At 61.8% G+C, this 17,965-nt stretch overlaps 2 protein-coding genes across 6 annotated transcripts in view; both read right to left on the minus strand.

The window, feature by feature from the left end:
* BNIP3 (BCL2 interacting protein 3) overlaps positions 1 to 17,965 on the minus strand; it is a 547,174-nt gene that overhangs the window by 160,576 nt on the left and 368,633 nt on the right. The window lies entirely within an intron of this gene.
* Positions 518 to 17,965, minus strand: part of STK32C (serine/threonine kinase 32C) — an 82,498-nt gene continuing 65,050 nt past the window's right edge. For 2 of the 4 annotated variants that reach the window (XR_007471500.1, XR_004481234.1), the window contains exons 3-8: positions 14,809 to 14,960; positions 12,864 to 13,037; positions 11,968 to 12,005; positions 11,779 to 11,868; positions 10,474 to 11,299; positions 9,169 to 9,294 (exon numbers count right to left, since the gene is read on the minus strand). Coding sequence is in view for 1 of the 4 variants with exons in the window: in XM_033420674.2 (XP_033276565.2) it covers positions 1,844 to 1,988; positions 2,959 to 3,026; positions 8,963 to 9,094; positions 9,169 to 9,294; positions 10,474 to 10,590; positions 11,196 to 11,299; positions 11,779 to 11,868; positions 11,968 to 12,005; positions 12,864 to 13,037; positions 14,809 to 14,960 (1,146 nt within the window). In the remaining 3 variants the exon portion in view is untranslated. Of the gene's footprint in view, positions 1,989 to 2,958; positions 3,027 to 8,962; positions 9,095 to 9,168; positions 9,295 to 10,473; positions 11,300 to 11,778; positions 11,869 to 11,967; positions 12,006 to 12,863; positions 13,038 to 14,808; positions 14,961 to 17,965 lie in introns of those variants that run through there. The other 2 variants (XM_033420674.2, XR_004481236.2) reach the window with 2 other exon arrangements.

A 17,965-nucleotide genomic window follows, 5' to 3' on the forward strand; every position in this document is an offset into this window, starting at 1 on the left:
CAGCCAGACATTCAGAGGGGGAGGGGTGGTTGGGAGGATGCCGCCTACATTCTCCTTGATGGGCCCAAGCCAGCCCAGCAGGTTGGGGGCAGCGTGACCCCTGGGGACCCGCCAGGAACAGCACGATGAGCTCACACCTCCAGCGGGCAGCGGCGGGGGGAGGTGTAGCCTACATTCTGCTCCTGTAAGGCAGAGCAACCCAGGGTTCTGATCCAGACCCATGGGCTGAGCTGCACCAGAACCTTCTAGACGATGGAACTGCTGGGTTGGCCTCCTGGCCTCAGCCTCTTTCTCATAAAAACGGCGCCAGTCCCCCAGATGTGGGACGCTCCCAGGAGGGGTCTTCACCCCAAGAGCACCAGGAAGGGTCGGGGCAGCCCCGCCCCCCTCACACGGCCAGGCACTCTGGGCCCTGCCCAGGCGTCCACTTCCGGTCATGCTCCCTGGGGGGACATGAACAGCCCCATCTGTGAATCCGGGCCTTCCATGTGCTGCGCTGGACCAGGGCAGCCCCCGGAGATGGTCCGTCCTGGTGGTCCTGCAGCACTCCCGGGGGCTCCCTCTGGTTCAGGTTTGTTTGGTCAGCGTGGCCTCAGAGCTGGATTCCTGGGGCTCCACTGAAGTCAGTGTTCACGGCACCAGTGTCCCCCTCCCCCAGAGGGAGACGGGGTGATCGGGGAGCCAGACCACACCCACATCCCTCCACCGACTCGGGAGATAGGCATGCTGTCCCCTCGGGCCTCAAAACGCACACTTAGATGTACACAAAAACCCATATACAATACGGGTTTATACAAAACCCCACACCTACCCCCTGCCCAGTTCCTGCCTCTGACATCACCAAGTCTCCACCCAGAACTTTCTCTGGGGATCGGCACTGCCACAGGGCATCCTGCAGTACCGCCCACCTCTGGACCCTGGCTCCCCGGTGCTACCTGGGCCCATGTGCCCCATGTGGGCTCACTGTGCTGTGCTGCTAACCCTAACTCCCTGCACCTGGGGGAGCAGGGGCCGTGAGCTGTTCCAATCTGTGGGTGCTCCGGTCCTTGTCGATTTCACGGTTCTGCCCCAGGTGCCCCTGCCCTCTGACAGGCACCACCTGCCCCTCAACCCTGCAGCGGCCTTAAGGCGCCGGGGGCAGGAGACGGGCATCTGAGGACCGGGGCTCCGGGGAGGCCCTGCCCCAGCAGGCACCGCCCCGACTCCCAGACGAACGTTCTCTGTAACGCAGCAGGCACAGAACGCGCAGAACAGCCAACACCAAGTGGTTCTCATGTTGTTTTTCTCAGAGGTGGAAACTATACAGGAACACAGCAGAAATTACCAGAACGGTCTGTATCTCTATAAAACACTCTTCACGCCCACACCCCTCCCCCCTTGATGGACAGGAGCCGAGCAGCCCCTGGGCTGGCCCCCCACCCCCACCCCGGCTCCAGGCGGCACGGCTGGGCAAGGCGAGCTATGTACAGCAGGTGGCAGGAGACCAGGGTGCCCGTCCAACCACGCGGCCCGTCGGGGGGCCACCAGGAGAGCCCGCGTGTGGGCCACGTGCTTCCGTCCGCCATTGCCCAGGTGGCCCCGCCCTCCGTGCCCACTGCTCTTGGCCACACCCACAGCCTCTTGTCCCCACGTGCTGCCGAGGGCCAGAGGGCAGCCTCGGCGGTCAGACTGTCCAGGGAAAGTCCAGCCGGGGTGCAGCGGGAGCCGCCGGCCTGGGCCTGGGCCTGGACCCGCCGGGCCGCTCCGTGGGAAAGTCGATGCTGGGCCTCCGCCCGCCGCCGGGTCCCTCTGGAGGCCCCGAGTCTCCGGCGTGACCTGAGCTGACGCCGTGGGCAGGGGCCGCCTAGCCGCTCCCGGCCGAGGGGCAAATGGTGCCGCACACATGTAGGGCCGAGCGCCCCCCCTCGCCGTCCGCCAAGGCCTCTGCACCCTCCCCGGGCTCAGGTGCGGGCAGGGGCTCGCTTGTGGGGTCCTGGCTCCTCTTCAGCCTGGGGGGAGACACAGGGAGGGCCTTGACGCGGCCTCGCCGGCAGCCCCAGACGCTGCTCGCTGGCCCAGGGCCTGTCCAGGGACTCCTGGAGTGGGTCCCGCAGGAACACGGACACATGCTGGGCATCTCTGCCTGGGCAGAAGCTCCTCCAGCCACACTGGCTCAACAGGGCGTGCGGGCACACGGGGCGTTCCAGCCCAGCACCCTCTGTCTGGCCGTTCGTGGCCCTCGGTCTCGGAGCGGCAGGGCTGGCGAGTCTCAGCCCATTTCCAGCCAGAAGCTAAAAGGGGGCCTAGTTTAAGCGCAGGATCTGCGGGTCAGCAATTCTGGAACAAAGCGCCTGGCCAGGTCCCATCACTACGCAGCCTTGACCTCCAGGACAATGGCCACTGTCCTAAACCAGTGTCCACACGTCGTCCTGGTCACTGAGGCAGGACAGAGCACCAGCTAATCCTGCTCACTTGCCAGGCCAGAGCTCAGAGCCGCCTCCTCCAGGAAGTCCTCTGGCCTCGCCCCACTCCTCCTCCTCTCGGGCCCCACAGCACTGGGCCGCCTCCCTCCACTGTGGCAGCTGTCTTGGGTGCCTATTTGTGGCCTGTCGTATCTCCCTGCCAGCCAGCTCTGCCCTTTCTGCCCCACAGGCCTGAAGAACCGAGTGAGGGGTGGGAGTTGGTGACTGCAGGGGCCGCCCAGGAAGTCGTCTGCCCTCAGCTGGCAGGTCCACCCAGCGTCTGCCCAGGAGATTCTGGCCACTGGCTGAAAGTGCCCAACGAGCCCTTCCCCCAGAAGCCTGAACAGGGACCTCCCACCCTCTCCCCCAGGGCCACTGCTCAGAGACCCCGAGGAGGGCAGGGGTCAGGCTTCCCAGCCCCGCTGATGCCACGTGGCTGCAGTGGCCAAGAAAACCGAGGCCCAACTCCCCAAAGTCCTTTCTGCCCCCATTACTGGCCCCCAGCACGCACACTCACTTTTCTCTATTAAAAATCACAAAGTCTTGCTGGATGGCATCAAGGCAGTCCTGAAGGTAGTCATTCTCCTGTTAGTCAGAAAGACACAAAAATGAGCGCACGGACCCCGCCACGTTCCCTCGCATCCCTCAGGTGAGCTCCTGGGCACCCCTGGTCCGCTTCTGCTGTGGCCTCCCCCTCTCTGAGGAGCCTGCCTTTGGGCTGTTTCAGCAGCCGGAGCGCATGGGAGTTTGCATCTCCAGGTGACCCTTAGCCAGAGACAGAAGGACGCCCGGCCCCTATCTCAGGGTGGTTGCAGTGTGTGCAGAGCCAGACTCGTGTGGAAGCCACACCGGGCTTGGTTCCCTCCCCTCCCCCGCACACACCAGGTCCTCCTGGTCACTTGAGCCTGGTACACAGATCCCACCTGAGGGTCTGACTCCGGGGAACCTGACTAAGAAGGTCCCCGGCAGGAGCTGTCCCAAGAAGCAGACGCTTAGCATGGGGTTCTGGGGTTGGGTCCCGCCCTGGCCAGATGCAAGGAGTGCTGAAGAGCCCTGGCGGGCGTGAGACCCCGACCGCTAAGACCCTCGCCTCAGGTGTGTCGGGAGAGGGTGCAGGTGGAGGGGACGCACTGGGACTGCGGGTCAGGGAGGTCGCGCCTGGCCCCACGGGTGTGTGAGCCACGGGCTCGGGGCGGCCAGGCAGCAGCCCCAGCCGCAATGTGGAGACGCTCCATCCCGCAGCCCCGACAGGGAGCTGGAGACAGGCTGAGACGTCCGATCAGCGGAACTTCAGAGAACGCTGGACTCACAGCCTTGAAGTTTCCTGCATCAAATGTAAGGCCCTGATAGGGAAGGAGCGGGCTTCTGGGACGTGGGAGGGGCCACCCGAGGAGATGTTTGTGGGCACGTTAACCCTGCGCCCCTGCACTCCCGAGCCCGCGGGAGGGCCTCTCGCCCGCTGGAGGAGAGTGACACCTCCACCCCAACTCCTGCGGACGACGCAGAGCTGCAACCACAGCAGGCGAGACACAGCACTCGCCCGCTCAAGCCCTGCCCCCCCTGCCCTCCTCGTCACGTGCACCCCTCGCAACTCCGCAGGCGCTCAGCCTGCGGGTAAGGAAGGTGTTACTCAACGAACCGGCAGGACTGGCTTGGGAGGGGCCTGGGGGTGGGGCTATGTGGCTGGACAAGGGAGAGTCTGCCCTTCCAAGACTTGGGTCTAATTCCCCGGCAAGAGCCCCTGGCGTGTGTGGGTCCTAATACGCTGCAACGTGGAAACATGGGAAAAATGACGGCCCAGGTGAAGAGTCCGGAAGATTCAGAACGGCCTTGGGAGAATGCCGGGGGGCCGCGGGCGCGTCAAAGTCTCAGAGGGCTGGGCAGCTGGAGCGCGTCAACAGACTCAAGGATAAAGACCCACGGACCCATCAGATGACCGTGTTCCTCTGGAGGGCCCGAAGGACACTCCTTCCAGCCAGATGACAAGGAGTGAGCTGGGGGCGGGGGGCACGGTGCCCTGGGGAAGCTCAGTGGCGTCTGTCTTGTTCAGGAGGTTCTGCTCCAGGACCGAGCCCCCAGAGGAGGTGATGACGGGACCCAGAACAGTGGAAGCCGTAACCTCGCCTACTCAGCCGCACTAAGGGGGGTGGGACTGCCGCAACAGGCCTCCAGGTTAGAGGGGCACGCAGGGCACCCCGACCCCCAGGGATGTGGACGATGTTCGACAGATCACGGCACTCCCAGGGGTCAGAGACGGACAGCCGGTGCTTGCACGCGCGCGCCACACACACACACACACACACACACACACACACACACACAGTAAGATCAAGGGTGCGGGAGCAGAAGGCTGGCGTCGGCCACCTTGATGGAAGGTCACAATTCTTTTTCTCATTTCCACATTGAATTCGGTTCTCAGACCTAGACCCAGGGGCTGAAGGAGAGGCAGGCTCCCTGTAGGGAAGGCCCAGGCTAATTCACAGCAAGTGTACACGGCAGCTATACCCTCAGCCCTTCCCAAAGGTGCAGACTTCCCTCATGTCTGCACACAGCAGGGGGAAACGCCCAGCCGTTTAGAGGTCTGTTGGAGACAGGGTCTGCGCTAACACTTGGCCCACGTCCATCTTAGCCTACCCAGTGGCTACCGCCCCCTAGCTGCTGCCTGCATAACCAAGACCAATGTATTTGGCATCTAGCAGAATTCTCAGATTAGCACCTTGACCTGTGGAGTAACAGCTATTATCATGGCAAAGCCCAGTGATAGCTCCTGAAACTCTACCCCCTCTCAACAAACCAGCCGAGACAAGAAATAGAAAACAAACCCACCCCCAGAGTGGAACAGCAGTGACAGGTGCCACTGCGAGGGACGTCTGAGGCTTTGCCTTTACCTGTGGGGACCCAAGGATGCTGCTTCCATTGTTTTCCCGTTGAATTCATGAGCCTGGCCCTGCAGAGATCAGACGGCTCGTGGCAGGAGAGGGGAACTGGGACAGATTTAACCTAGTGGTGGCCTGAGCGCCACCGCTGAGCCTGACGCGGACGCTTTACCAGAACAGATGATGCAGCTGCTGGTGTGTGGCGCGCAGCCACTGACTGGACACACACATGCTTTCCGATCCCATCGGCAAAGAGGGCTGGTATTTTGCATTCACCTAGGACTAACACAGTATAAAGCCAGCCCCCAGTTATGATGGTTCGGCAAACGACTTTTTGACTTTACGGTGATGTGAAAGTGCTATCAGATAGTAGAAACCGTACTTCAAATTCTGAACTTTGATCTCTTCCCGGGGTAGCGATATGCGGTCCGATCCTCTCCTGTGATGCTGGCCAGGGGCTCCAGCTCAGCCCCACGACCACAGGGACCCAGACAGCCATTCTGGTTTTCATGTTCAGTACAGCATTTTGATCATTTACATGAGACAGTCAACACTCTATTATAAAATAGACTCTGTGTTAGATGATTCTGCCCGGAGTGCTCTAAGCACGTATAAGGCAGGCCGGACTAAGCTACGATGTTTGGTAGGTGAGGGATCGTAAATGCATATTGACTTATGATATTTTCAACTTACAACGGGTCCGTCAACCCTGGCTCAGTGCTGATGATAAACGGACAGGTGCACAAACTCCGGCCGGAGCCAGTTCTGGACCGGAAGCTCAGGCCACTCAGGGACGAGGGCCGAGGTCACACCAGGAGGTGAGCCCCTGATGCATGCAGACCAGAAGAGGTACCATCTGAGGGTGAGGAGGTGCTAGAGTGGGGATGGGGGATGGAGAGACGCTGTCCGCGGCCTGGGGGTTGGCGGGGGGAGGGGCTGCGGTTCATCTCACCCTTCCGCACCCAGGTTCTCCAAGGACAAGAGACACTCCTGCCCAAGGAGCCGCTCGGAGGGTCTGGGCAGCGTTAGAGGCAGATGGTGTGCACAGTGCCGTGCCCCAGGGACCCCTCCTTCCCGAGCCACGGGCTGTGCTGTCGGCAGGGAGCTGGGGCTGCGCTGCGCACCCCGCCCGGCTCCGGCGCCTTTCCTTGCAGTGGCACATGCGTGTGGTCCAGCGACCTGCCGTGGGCTTTTGGACCCTTTGCCGCACAGAGTCAGGAAGCCACGGAAATGTCTATCCCTCTGGGGCCTTTCGCTGACTGGGTGCCGGGTGCAGGGGCAGGAAAGGCCGCTTCCCCAGAGCGTAACCCGCGCTCAGGTCCCTGAAGGGCAGGCTGCTCTCCGAGGACGCTGCCTGAAACCCAGACTTGCTGCCCCCCACCCCGACTGCATGAGTGGCTGTTCCGGGCGCCCTGCCTGAGTCAATCCGTGCACACGGTCCTCGGGGTAGACATCCACGGGCCCTATCGATGCTGATACACACAGCGTCTGACCCCAGGTGTCACCAAGGTGGGGAGTGACGAAGGGCCTGGGCAGGGGACCAGGCACCAATCCCTAACTCTGTCACAAATGACCTGCTGAGCAACTCAGATGTCATTCCCAAACCCCTCAGGATGCCCCGGAAATGCCAGGGACCCAGAGTAGCCGAACCGTCTCGAAAAAGAACAGGTCGGAGGACTCACACTTACTTCCTGACCTCAAAACTCACCAGAGAGCTCTAACTGTCAAGTCAGTGTGGCACCAGCAGGACAGACACACAGCTCAGCGAACTCGAACTGCAAGTCCATAAGTAAACCCCCACATCCACTCCATAAATAAACTCCTACCTTCACGGTCAATTAATTTGTGAAAATGATGCCAAGCAAGTCAACGGAAGAAAGAAGAGCTCTTTCAACAAACAGCGCTTGGACGACTGCACGTCCACAGGCAAAAGAATCAGGTTGGACCCTACCTGACACTATCCACAAAACTAACTCGAAGCGGATCCTACACCCAAACTGTAAGAGAAAGAACACAAAACACTTAGAAGAAAACACAGGAGTACCTCTTTGTGACCTTAGGTGAGGCAATGGTTTCTTAGAAATGACACCAAAAGCATGAATGAACAAAGAGGAAACAGATACGTGGGGCTTAATCAAAACCAGACTTCCGCTGCAGATGGTGTCAACCAGAAGAAAGGAAACCCACAGGACTTCCCTGGTGGCGCGGTGGTTAAGAATCCGCCTGCCATTGCAGGGGACACAGGTCTGAGCCCTGGTCTGGGAAGCTCCCACATGCCGTGGAGCAACTAAGTCCGTGCACCACAACTACTGAGCCTGTGCTCTAGAGCCCGTGAGCCACAGCTCCACACACCAGAGAGCCACAGCTACTGAAACCCACACACCTACAGCCCACGCACCGCAACAAAGAGTAGCCTCCGCTCGCTGCAACTAGAGAAAGCCCGCGCACAGCAACGAAGACCCAGTGCAGCCAAAAGTCAATAAATTAATTAATAAATTTATTTTTTAAAAAAGAAAGAAAACCCACAGACTAGAAGAAAATCTTTACAAATCGTCTGTCTAAGGCACTTGTGTGCAGAATATGTAAATAAATAACTCTTATCGATCAATAATAAAAAACAGAAATAAGAAATGTAACTTCAGCTCTTTCATATAAAGAACTCAAAGCCATCACTCCCACCCCGATAGCAAGAACAAAGTCAGACCAACAGGAAATCAAGGACAGCTCCACACCTGCAGTGCCCCTGCCGGCACCAGGGGCTGCCATCAGGGGAGGGGATGGGAGCCCACCCACCTTCTCACTGAGAAATTGAGGCTTCCAGGGAAGACCCCATCCTGGCCTTTCACCGCAGTGAGAAGAGGCTGACACCCATCTCTCTGCCCAGGACCCAGGCCGGGGGCAGCACAGGCCCCCCAGGTGTGAGAGGCTGCATCCCAGGACATCCCCACAGGCTCGGCCGGGTCCGGGGGCTGGGGGACTGCCGAGCGCATACAGTGTCCCCGCTGTGACCACCACCATCCACACCTGCAGCCCTAGTTGTGTTGTGAACGCTGGCCATACCCCAGGGACGGGTCCAGGCTGGATAGCCTGCTCCCCGGGAACGCCCCCCACTTCCAAGAGCAGCTGACCTGGGGCAGGATGGGGGCTTTGACAGGTTAAACCATGTCCCCCAGGGTGGGGTCCTGGCCCCATTTCCTCAGAATGTGAAACGACGTCCCTGCAGATGCCACCAGTCAAGTAAAGGGCAGGTCACCTGCACTATGCATCCCACCCATTGTCACTGGTGTGCTCGTGCGAAGAGGAGGCAGAGACACCCACACGCATGTGCACACACATGCATATGCACGCGTGCACATGCACACACATGCACTCACACGTACGTGCATGCATGCACACGCACACATATGCACGCGCGCACATGCACACTCACGCGTATGCACGCACACGCATGCACAAAAGCGTGCGTGCACGCACGCACACAGGTGGCCCCGTGACCACGGGGGCAGAGCCTGGCCCTACGCAGCCACAGCAGAGCTGGGTGAGGCAGGAGGCACCCTCGTACCCCGACGGCCAGTGCCCGCCCTGCAGAGGAGGGAGCGAAGGGCAGGCAGGAGCAGCTGGGCTGGGCGCGGGGCCCGAGCTCACCGACTGGGAGCTGTCCCTGCTGCTGTCCCGCGACCTGTTCTTGGCCAGGCGCTTCTTCTTCTTGTGCAGCGGCCGCGACTCCAGGATCATCTCCTCCAGCTCAAACGTGGGGTCGCAGTGCAGGCGGCCTTTCTGTGGAGGACGGTGCTGAGCCCGGCACCCGGCCACCCTCGCCCACCCCGTCCGCCCTGGGCCTGCGGGCTTACGTTGGGCACGAAGCCGGGCTCCACCTTCTTCTCACTCAGCTCGGTCCACAGCACATCGGCCAGTGCGGGGGCCGCCTGCATGTCCTGCAGGCTGGACATGCGGTGCTTGGGGTTCACGGTGAGCAGCTGGAACAAGGCCCCGGTCAGCCTGCCCAGGGCCCAGGTCTGCCCGGCGCTCACCGGCCCCGGAGCAGGTCTCCCCGGAGCCATCAGCAGGCAGCAGCCTGGCTCACTGCCCTCCCGCTTGGAGCCCGACAGGATGGTGGCTGTCACGGCCCCAGGAGGCCCCAGGGCAGCCGTGCGCGTGACCAGCATCACAGCCATCGCCTTTTCCGGGGGAAACAGCAGAGACCCAGTCCAAGGCTCCCCAGCCTGGTGTGCGGACCCTCCTCACCCCCGGCCTGGGCCCGCGGCGGCCGAGGTCCCGCCGCGTGACCCACCTGGCTGCTGTGGGCACAGTTGCGCGGGGCGAAGGCTGTGTTAAGAGCCCCTCTCGGGGGCTGGGGGGAGGGCCTCTAGCTGCTTGGCTATGCTTCCAGGGCCAAAGGTCTCCGGGCAGGGGCCAGGACCTGCCCAGCAGGACCCCGGGGCCAGGAGACGGGAGCTGGGGGTGAGCCGGGCCACAAATGTCCAGCACGCCCTCCCTCACCCATCCTGACCCAGCTTCGACGCCCCAGTGTGCTTGACGGATGGCTCTCCGAGTGGGGAGCTGGCTGGCCAGCCGAGGAGCGGCCCCCCGGCCCGGACCTGGACCCCAGGGGAGGCACTCCGGTGGTGACGCCACAGCCCCAGGTCCCCACCAGGCTGAGGTCCCCACCAGGCTGAGGTCCCCACCAGGCTGAGGTCCCCGGGCCGCTGCTGACTCGCGCTCAGGACCTGGGATGCGCGGGGGTTCTGGGGTTTTCTCTGCTTGCTCCCCGCGGGGGGCTGGCCAGGCCAGTGACTGCCCACCTCCAGCAGGAGGCATGGGGCAGAGGGGACCAGAGCAGGGCGGCCCCGGCACCCAGCCCCACACACCCTCCCTCCAACACACACGATGGGGTGACCTGCCCTGAGTCTGGGCATCTGTGACGCGCAACCAGGTCGTGAGGATTAAATTCAGATGCACCAGTGCTCACGTGGGCCGAGCTGTTACAGCAGGACAAGGGGCGGGTGACCGCTGGAAGCCCGGCCGGAGAGGCACACAAGACGCAGAAGGCGCGAACCAGATGCCTTCTCTGGACCAGGGCCTCCAGGCTGCCCACCCTCGGGACAGGATGCCCGTCGAGCCCCACGTGTCCGGCCGGGCCGGGAGGGGCGGCTCACCTTCCGCAGCAGGGCCACCATCTCCTTGGACCAGGTGGGCACGTACTGGACGCTCACGGTGCTGAACAGCTGCACCAGGGACTCCGCGGTGTTGCCCGAGTGGATGTCGTAGGGCCTCTGGGCAGCAGAGGCAGAGCTGCAGCGGTGCCTCCCCGAACCCAGGGCCATGCTAGGTGCACCCTACCTGCCCCCAGCCCCCGGTGCAGGCCCAGGGAAGAGCCCAGGAGGCCAAGCCTGCAGTGCAGCCGGGGAGGCGACCCGAGAGGCTGCCAGCGGGCTGGGAAGGACGCACAGCGCCCCCAGGGCGCCTGGGCCTGGTGGACCAGCTGCAGAGGGCAGAGGGGGCTGCCTTGCCTAGGGCCTTCTCCAGGGCAAGTCCTCGGAGGCCCGGACGAGGAGGTGGGAAGGGCAGGTGGTGACCTGACGAGGCCCCCAGCCTCCGGGGCTCCAGCGCTGGCTGGGCCGCGGCAGCTGGGGGATAGCACAGGGGCCCACCCGCACATGAGCCTCACGGGAAGTCCCGAGGGGGCAGCCCTGCTGGACGGTTCTCTGCCTGCCCCCAGCCCCCTCCGGCATGCAGCCTCGCTGACGGAAAGCACAGACTGCCCTGAGCACCTGGGGGTGGGGGCAGCCTCACCCCTTTGGGAGCTGGGGCCACCCCGGGGGGACGCAGCTAGCTCAGGGTCTGGGGACTGAGCCCGCGGGCCGCAGGAGCTCCGTACCCATCCACGCAGCAGTTCGTAGGCCATCACCCCCACCGACCACCAGTCTACCTCGAAGGAGTAGCCAGTCCCACCGTTGACAAAAGACTGGAAGATCTCCGGAGCTTTCCAGGGAGGGAAGGAGGAGCTGAGCATCCCTGACCGCAGGGCCCGTGACCCCAGCCCCGGTGTCCGCAGGGCCCGTGACCCCAGCCCCGGTGTCCGCAGGGCCCGTGACCCCAGCCCCGGTAACCTCAGGGTCCGTGACCGCAGGCCCCGTGACCGCAGGCCCAGAGACCAGGCTGCCGCCAGAGCTGAACTAGGAAGCTGCCCTCGGCGGTCAGTCCGTCCTTCCCCACTGACCGCCTGGTTCAAATCCCAGTCCCACAGCCTGACGAGGGCAGTGGGCTATCTCATTATCAGACCCACAATACACGCCCGTCACTCAGATTCTTCTGCACGGATCAGGCCTGGCTGTTCTTAGCCTGACCGTCCCCTGCTGCTGTGCCTTTAGGTCAGTGACCCGACCGCACCAGCCACAGGGCAGGGGAGGAGACCGGCCGGCAGGCTGGCGGGGCCGCGGGCTGGGAGGGGCGAGCCTCACCCATGTACGGCTTGGTCCCGGCCAGCGCAGTCGCCCTCTCGCCATCCTTTATGATGGTGGCGATGTTGAAGTCAGTCAGGTGCGCATGTCCTGCGAGGAGAGAGGACGGCATGACTGTCCCAAGGGGATGTGTCCTGCGGGCAGGGGCGCACACCCTCCGCGGCTTTGGGCTCACACGCCTAGGCTCACCTCGCTCATCCAGGAGGATGTTATCGGGCTTCACGTCTCTGTAGAAAGAGCAGGAAGCAGGGAGATGAGTCCAAAGATTCCGGCATGGCTGGGGGTTCCCACGAGCTGGGTCCTAAGACCCCCTCCCCACCTGGCAGCACCCTGGCAGAGCTGGGTGCACCCAGCCCTTCACCTCCTGAGGCCAGACGGCGGGGAGAATGCCCAGCACTGGACGCCGAGGGGCACCGAAGCCCCCAGAGGATGAAAGCAGAACCCCCTCGCCTGGACCCCCGAGGCGGGGCCCTCTCCCAGAGCCCCGCAGCTGCGCAGAATTGTCAACTGGGGGTCTGTGGCTCCACCAGCTGGCCTCAGGCCTCGCCTTCCCAACCTCTCGGCACTCAGTAAACGTTCGGTCCTGCACCATGACCAGGTGACAGAATCCCACAGGCAGAAACGCAGAATCACGTCTACTTCACTTTCTACCACGTGGGATTTTGTGTTTTATCCTGTGGATGCAGCTTCATCTTTCGCATTTCATCTGCCTTCAGATGCTAAAATTAGTTTGAATGTTAAATGTTAAAATTAGCTTGCATTTGCCAAAGACATGGCAGATGGGCACAAGGGCACCTGCTGGGCGGGGGCAGGGATACTGCAGTTGAACAGACCAGGTGAAGCCCCCCTCCCCACCCCAGGAAGGCCACCAGCCCTTGTGCCCAGCCTCAGCTGGGGATGCTCAGACAGGACCCACCCAGGCGGCCATCACATGTGCAGCCACGGAGCTGGCCTCAGAGCCAGGCACTGACGGGCCCAGTGCCACACCCGGGGGCAGGGCTGCGGGTAAGGGCAGGGCAGAGCACACAGGAGCCCATCTGGGTCCTGCTGGAGGGCGGCACCCGCCCCGTCAGGTGTGCACACACCTGTGGATGATGTGCTGACTGCGCAGGTAGTCAAGGGCCAGTGCCGTCTCACAAACGTATAGCCTCACGGTGTCCTCAGAGAACTGGACGTTCTGCTGCAAGTGGTAGCGCAGGTCTCCCCCCGGCAGCAGGTCCACCACCATGAACATGTCCTCCTCGTCCTGGAAGGAGTACCTGTGGGCACCGTGGGAGGACCTGCCATGCGCACGGCTGGGGGACCAGAGTCACAGCTCCTGCCACACCTATAAGAGCCCTGGCCCCAAGGCCACCCCCCACCAGGCACCCCCAGGAGAGGGGCCCTGCCCAAGGAGCCACCTGGAGCCAGAGCCCTCAGGAAAGACAGAGAGGCCTGTCCCCATGGGAGGTGCCCAGCTGGGACAGAGATGCCCATGGCTGACTGATGGAGAGTGGAACACAGCACTGTCTCTGGGCCATTTTCCTAATGCCCTGGTTTCCTCTTCTCCAAAAAGGGGATAAAGAGGGTCGTTAAAGAAGAAATTGAGACAGTGAGGAGAAATGCTCAGGTAGGGCTGGGCAAGGGACCAGCCTCTAGCCGGCAGCTGTAGTGACTGTGGTGGTGATGGTGGTTGTGGTGGTGATGGTGGTGACGGTGGTGATGATGGTGACAGTAGTGACGGTGGTGGTGGTGATGGTGGTGACGGTGGTGATGGTGATGATGGTGGTGACGGTGATGATGATGGTGGTGATGGTGGTGACGGTGGTGACAGTGATGACAGTGGTGACGGTGGTGATGGTGATCATGATGGTGGTGATGGTAGTGATGGTGGTGATGACGGTGGTGATGCTGGTGACGGTGACGGTGGTGATGGTGATCATGATGGTGGTGATGGTGGTGACGGTGGTGATGGTGATGATGGTGACGATGGTGACGGTGGTGACGGTGATGATGGTGGTGACGGTGGTGACGGTGATGATGGTGACGGTGGTGACGGTGGTGATGGTGGTGGTGACGGTGGTGACGGTGGTGATGGTGACAGTGGTGACGGTGGTGATGGTGGTGACGGTGATGACGGTGGTGATGGTGACAGTGATGATGATGGTGGTGACGGTGGTGACGGTGATGATGGTGGTGACGGTGGTGATGGTGGTGATGACGGTGGTGATGGTGGTGACAGTAGTGACGGTAGTGACGGTGGTGATGGTGGTGATGGTGGTGATGTTGAGGATGGTTTTGGGGATGAAGGTGATAAAGAAGAAGACAGTGGTGAGATGATGAAGATGGTGGCAGTAGGAAAACAATGGTTTAAGGACCTCCGTCCACTTTGTAATCTCTGCTGTGAGCTCTCAGATAATCAGCTGGCTCTTGTCTCAAGAGTAAAGTTACAAAGAATTAAGTTTTCATGTCATGTTCCTCCCTCTTCCCCCCAGAAGCCACACTGGTCTCATTCTAGGGGCTCGCAGGACTGCAGGGAGAGCGGAAGGGGTTGAGCTCACTGCAGGCCCCCCACCCCTCAGCTGGTCTTGGCGCCCAGTCTGTGGAGGAAACTCAGATTTAGGCGCTAAAAGTCTCCCTCCCGGACTTCAGTGCCAGAAACTTCATGTGTCACAGGCATCCTCTGTGGGGAAGTCGGGCTTCCTGCAGGCCAGGAAGCCCTGCGTCAGTGCCATGTGTGTGTGCGTGTGTGTGTGTGTGTGTTGTGTGTGTGTATGTGTGGACACCTAGTCCGGGCTTCCTGCAGGCCAGAAAGCCCTGTGTTAGTGCCATGTGTGTATGCGTGTGTGTGTGTGTGTGTGTGTGTGTGTGTGTGTGTGTATGTGTGGACACCTAGTCCGGGCTTCCTGCAGGCCAGGAAGCCCTGCGTTAGTGCCATGTGTGTGTATGTGTGGACACCTCCCAGGGCACTGGGAGGCGAGGGGGGAGAGAGGGGAGGCGGAGGGGGAGGGTGCCCAGGGCAGGAGAAGGGCTCCACCCCCGCCAGCTCACCACAGGTTCACCAGGAAGACGTGCTCGATCTCCTGCAGGATCTCCAGCTCCCGGAACACATTGCGGACCTCACCCCGCTCAATGCACTGCTGCTTGTTCATGTACTTCATCGCGTACATCTTCTCCGTGTCCCGCTTCTGCACGATGCACACCTGGGGGCAGAGAGCACGTCAGCACCGCTGCCGGGACGCGTACCGCGGCCGTAACAACACTGAAATGACCAGATTTCACGTCCTTGGCGGGAATAAGTCTCCTGTGCAGACTGAAGCCGGGGGGACCCGGCCTGAGAGGACAGATGCCAGGGGTGGCTAGGCCTGCATGGTGCCCGCGCCCCTCACGGGCCGAGACCTGGGCTCCCCCTTCCCAGGGCTTGGGGCAGTGACTGGTTCGGAGGGTTGATGGGGCATGAACGAGAGGACGCCCCGCTTGGTGCCCTGCACCCAGGGAGCCCAGAAGCAAGAGCTGCTGCTCCCACCAAGCACAGGCCACCGTCCCCATCACAACAGGGACGCTCTCAGATAGTGGGGCCCTTGCACAGCTCAAATCCCAACCCTCTGAGCAGCGAGCTGCAATGTCAGTAAGCAGTGTCGACACTGCCAACACGAGGCTAACTGCTTGCAGAGAGACCAGGATGCAGAGGGGAGTGAGAAGCACAGAATAAGGAGAAACTCAGCCTGGGGTCCCTCGTGGCCAAGGAGCATCAGTCAGAACCCGGACAAAGGAAACCAGGGTCAAAGAACAAGATACTGGGCTGCAGAACCAGTGCCACGCCCCCCATTCAAGCGGAGACACCATCCCCCCAAGACAGGTAACCCCAAGGCATTTCCCACAGACTTCAGTCTCCAGATCTTCAAGGAGTGACAGCCAGAGACCCGGAGGAAGTGGAAAATCCTGGAGCTCCAGATGGGTGGGGGACTGTCCCAGATGCCTCACCCAAAGGCAGGTGGCCTGGCACTGATCAGACATCTCAACGGGCACCAGATCTTGGGCCAAACCTGCTGGATCCAACCCTTGGGTGCAACCCACGTCCCTCACGCAGGAACGCATCTTAGAAACGCAGTGACTTTTCCAAAGATGTTCTTCACAGGTGAACAAACTGTATAACACACTTTCAAACCACCTTAACATCCAACATCCTTATGGACACAGGCAAGTAAGAGCAATGAAATACCACACAGCCACTGGAATAATGTTTATAAATACTTTTAATGACGTGTGACAACTTAAAAAACGCCAAGGGAAAAGGTCAAGCTACATTATTCAATGCAAACAGTGTAGAGATGACACACCCATATAGGCAGAAGCCAGACCTGCTCGGGCAAACAGAGCAGCCCCGCTGGGGCTGGGGGCAGGGCACGCCGAGCCCCTCCCTGGCTTTCGTTCCTGCAGCGTCATCGTGGCGCCACCTAGTGGCAGACGCCCGAGGCCCAGGCGCACCCACGTGGTGAGACAGCCAGAGTCCTGCACACCCACGTCTACCCGCTACAGTGACCCTCACGGGCACAGCTGCGGTTTCGAGGTGACTCCACGCTCAGTCCCGCGCTGCCCACAGGCCATGTCAGGAGCCCCAAGAGGCAGAGCTCACAGGTGACGCCCACGGGCACAGAGGGGGCATCTTTCATGGCTGAGCTCGGCACACCCCGAGCCCACACTGCCCCACCTCGAACCCAGGGGCACAAACCCCACCAGGGGCTGCGACGGCCACCCAGACGCCTACGGAGCGCTGCCTGAAGCTGCGTCACCTGGGCCGACGCCCCAGGAAGACCCCACCCCGGGGACTGGAGGGGTGGGGCTGGGGCGCCGGCCTGAGACCCACATCGCTTCAGGCCTCCAACGACGCCCACCTGGTCTCGAAGCTGTGAAACCACGCGGCCCCGCCGGCGACAGGGCGCGTGCAGAAGGGGGCCCCGGACTGTGGGTGGGCAAGGGCAGCTCTGATGTCCCCCCAGCTTCTCTCCCCAGCCAGAGGGCTCTGCCTCCTGGGCCTGTCCCTCCCCTCAGGCCTGTCCACTCCGACTGGCTGGCCGGTGGCCTCTGAACTTGGCTGACCCTCTGTTTCTCCATCTGGCTCGCGAGCTTGTGAGGGGTCAGTGAGGACGGTGGCTAAGAGGCTTCTGCCAACTGGTCGTGGTCAAGGGCAAGTCCGGGCCTTGTGTGCACGAGTCCACCCAGGGCCGTGTTCCCTGCTGTGACCAGCTAAACGATGGCCCCCACGGATGTCCACATCCTCGTCCCCAGACTTTGTGGGCATGTGACGTCACCTGCAAAAAGGACGCTGCAGGTATGGTTAAGCTGGTGATGTCGAGGCGGGAGGCGGTCCTGGCAGGTGCAGGCAGCCCTAATCGTAATCACAGGGTCCTCGCGGGGGCGGCGGGGGCAGAGCGGAGACAGAAGAGGGTCTTGCTCGGCTCTGGCCCCACAACGGAACGCCACAGGCTGCGCAGCTCAAACAACAGGTGTTTCTCTCATGTATTCCGTGGAGGCTGGACGTCCGAGGTCAGGGTGCTTCCTGGCTCGCAGGTGGCGCCCCTCACCGTGTCCTCGCGTGGCCTCGCACGGTGACATCGCGTAGAGAGTGAGCCAGCTCTGGCCTGTTGTTCTTACAAGGACTCCATTCCCATCATGGGGGCCCCTCCCTCACGACCTCATCCAACCATCACAAACACCATCACCCTGGGGGCTGGGCTGCAACGTGGATCTGGGGATCCAGGCCACGCAGAAGGAAACGTGACACCTGGAGGGGCTGCAGCTCTGGGAGGAGGGCTGAGGCAAAGGACGGACTCTCTCCTCCAGCCTCCGAGGGAGCACGGCCCTGCGGGCCCCTTGATCCTAGCCCAGTTAGACTGAGGCCAGGGCTCTGGCCTTCAGAACCAGGAGAATAAATGTGTGCTGTCTTCAGCCACCCCGTGTGTGGTCACTCGTTACAGCAACCCCAGGAAACAAATGCAGCCACTCAGCCCTCAGGTGCCCTGAGGGACCCAGACGAGGGTGGTCACTCGTTACAGCAACCCCAGGAAACAAATGCAGCCACTCAGCCCTCCAGGTGCCCTGAGGGACCCAGACGAGGGTCGGTGTCACTGCCATGGAACACTGCTTTCCAAGCTGCCAGGGCTGCTCTGGGCCGTAACGGGCAACCTGACACTGAGTACGCCAGGCC

The sequence above is a fragment of the Orcinus orca genome, chromosome 14 (genome assembly GCF_937001465.1).
Source record: "Orcinus orca chromosome 14, mOrcOrc1.1, whole genome shotgun sequence".
In the NCBI taxonomy this organism is placed as follows: domain Eukaryota; kingdom Metazoa; phylum Chordata; class Mammalia; order Artiodactyla; family Delphinidae; genus Orcinus; species Orcinus orca.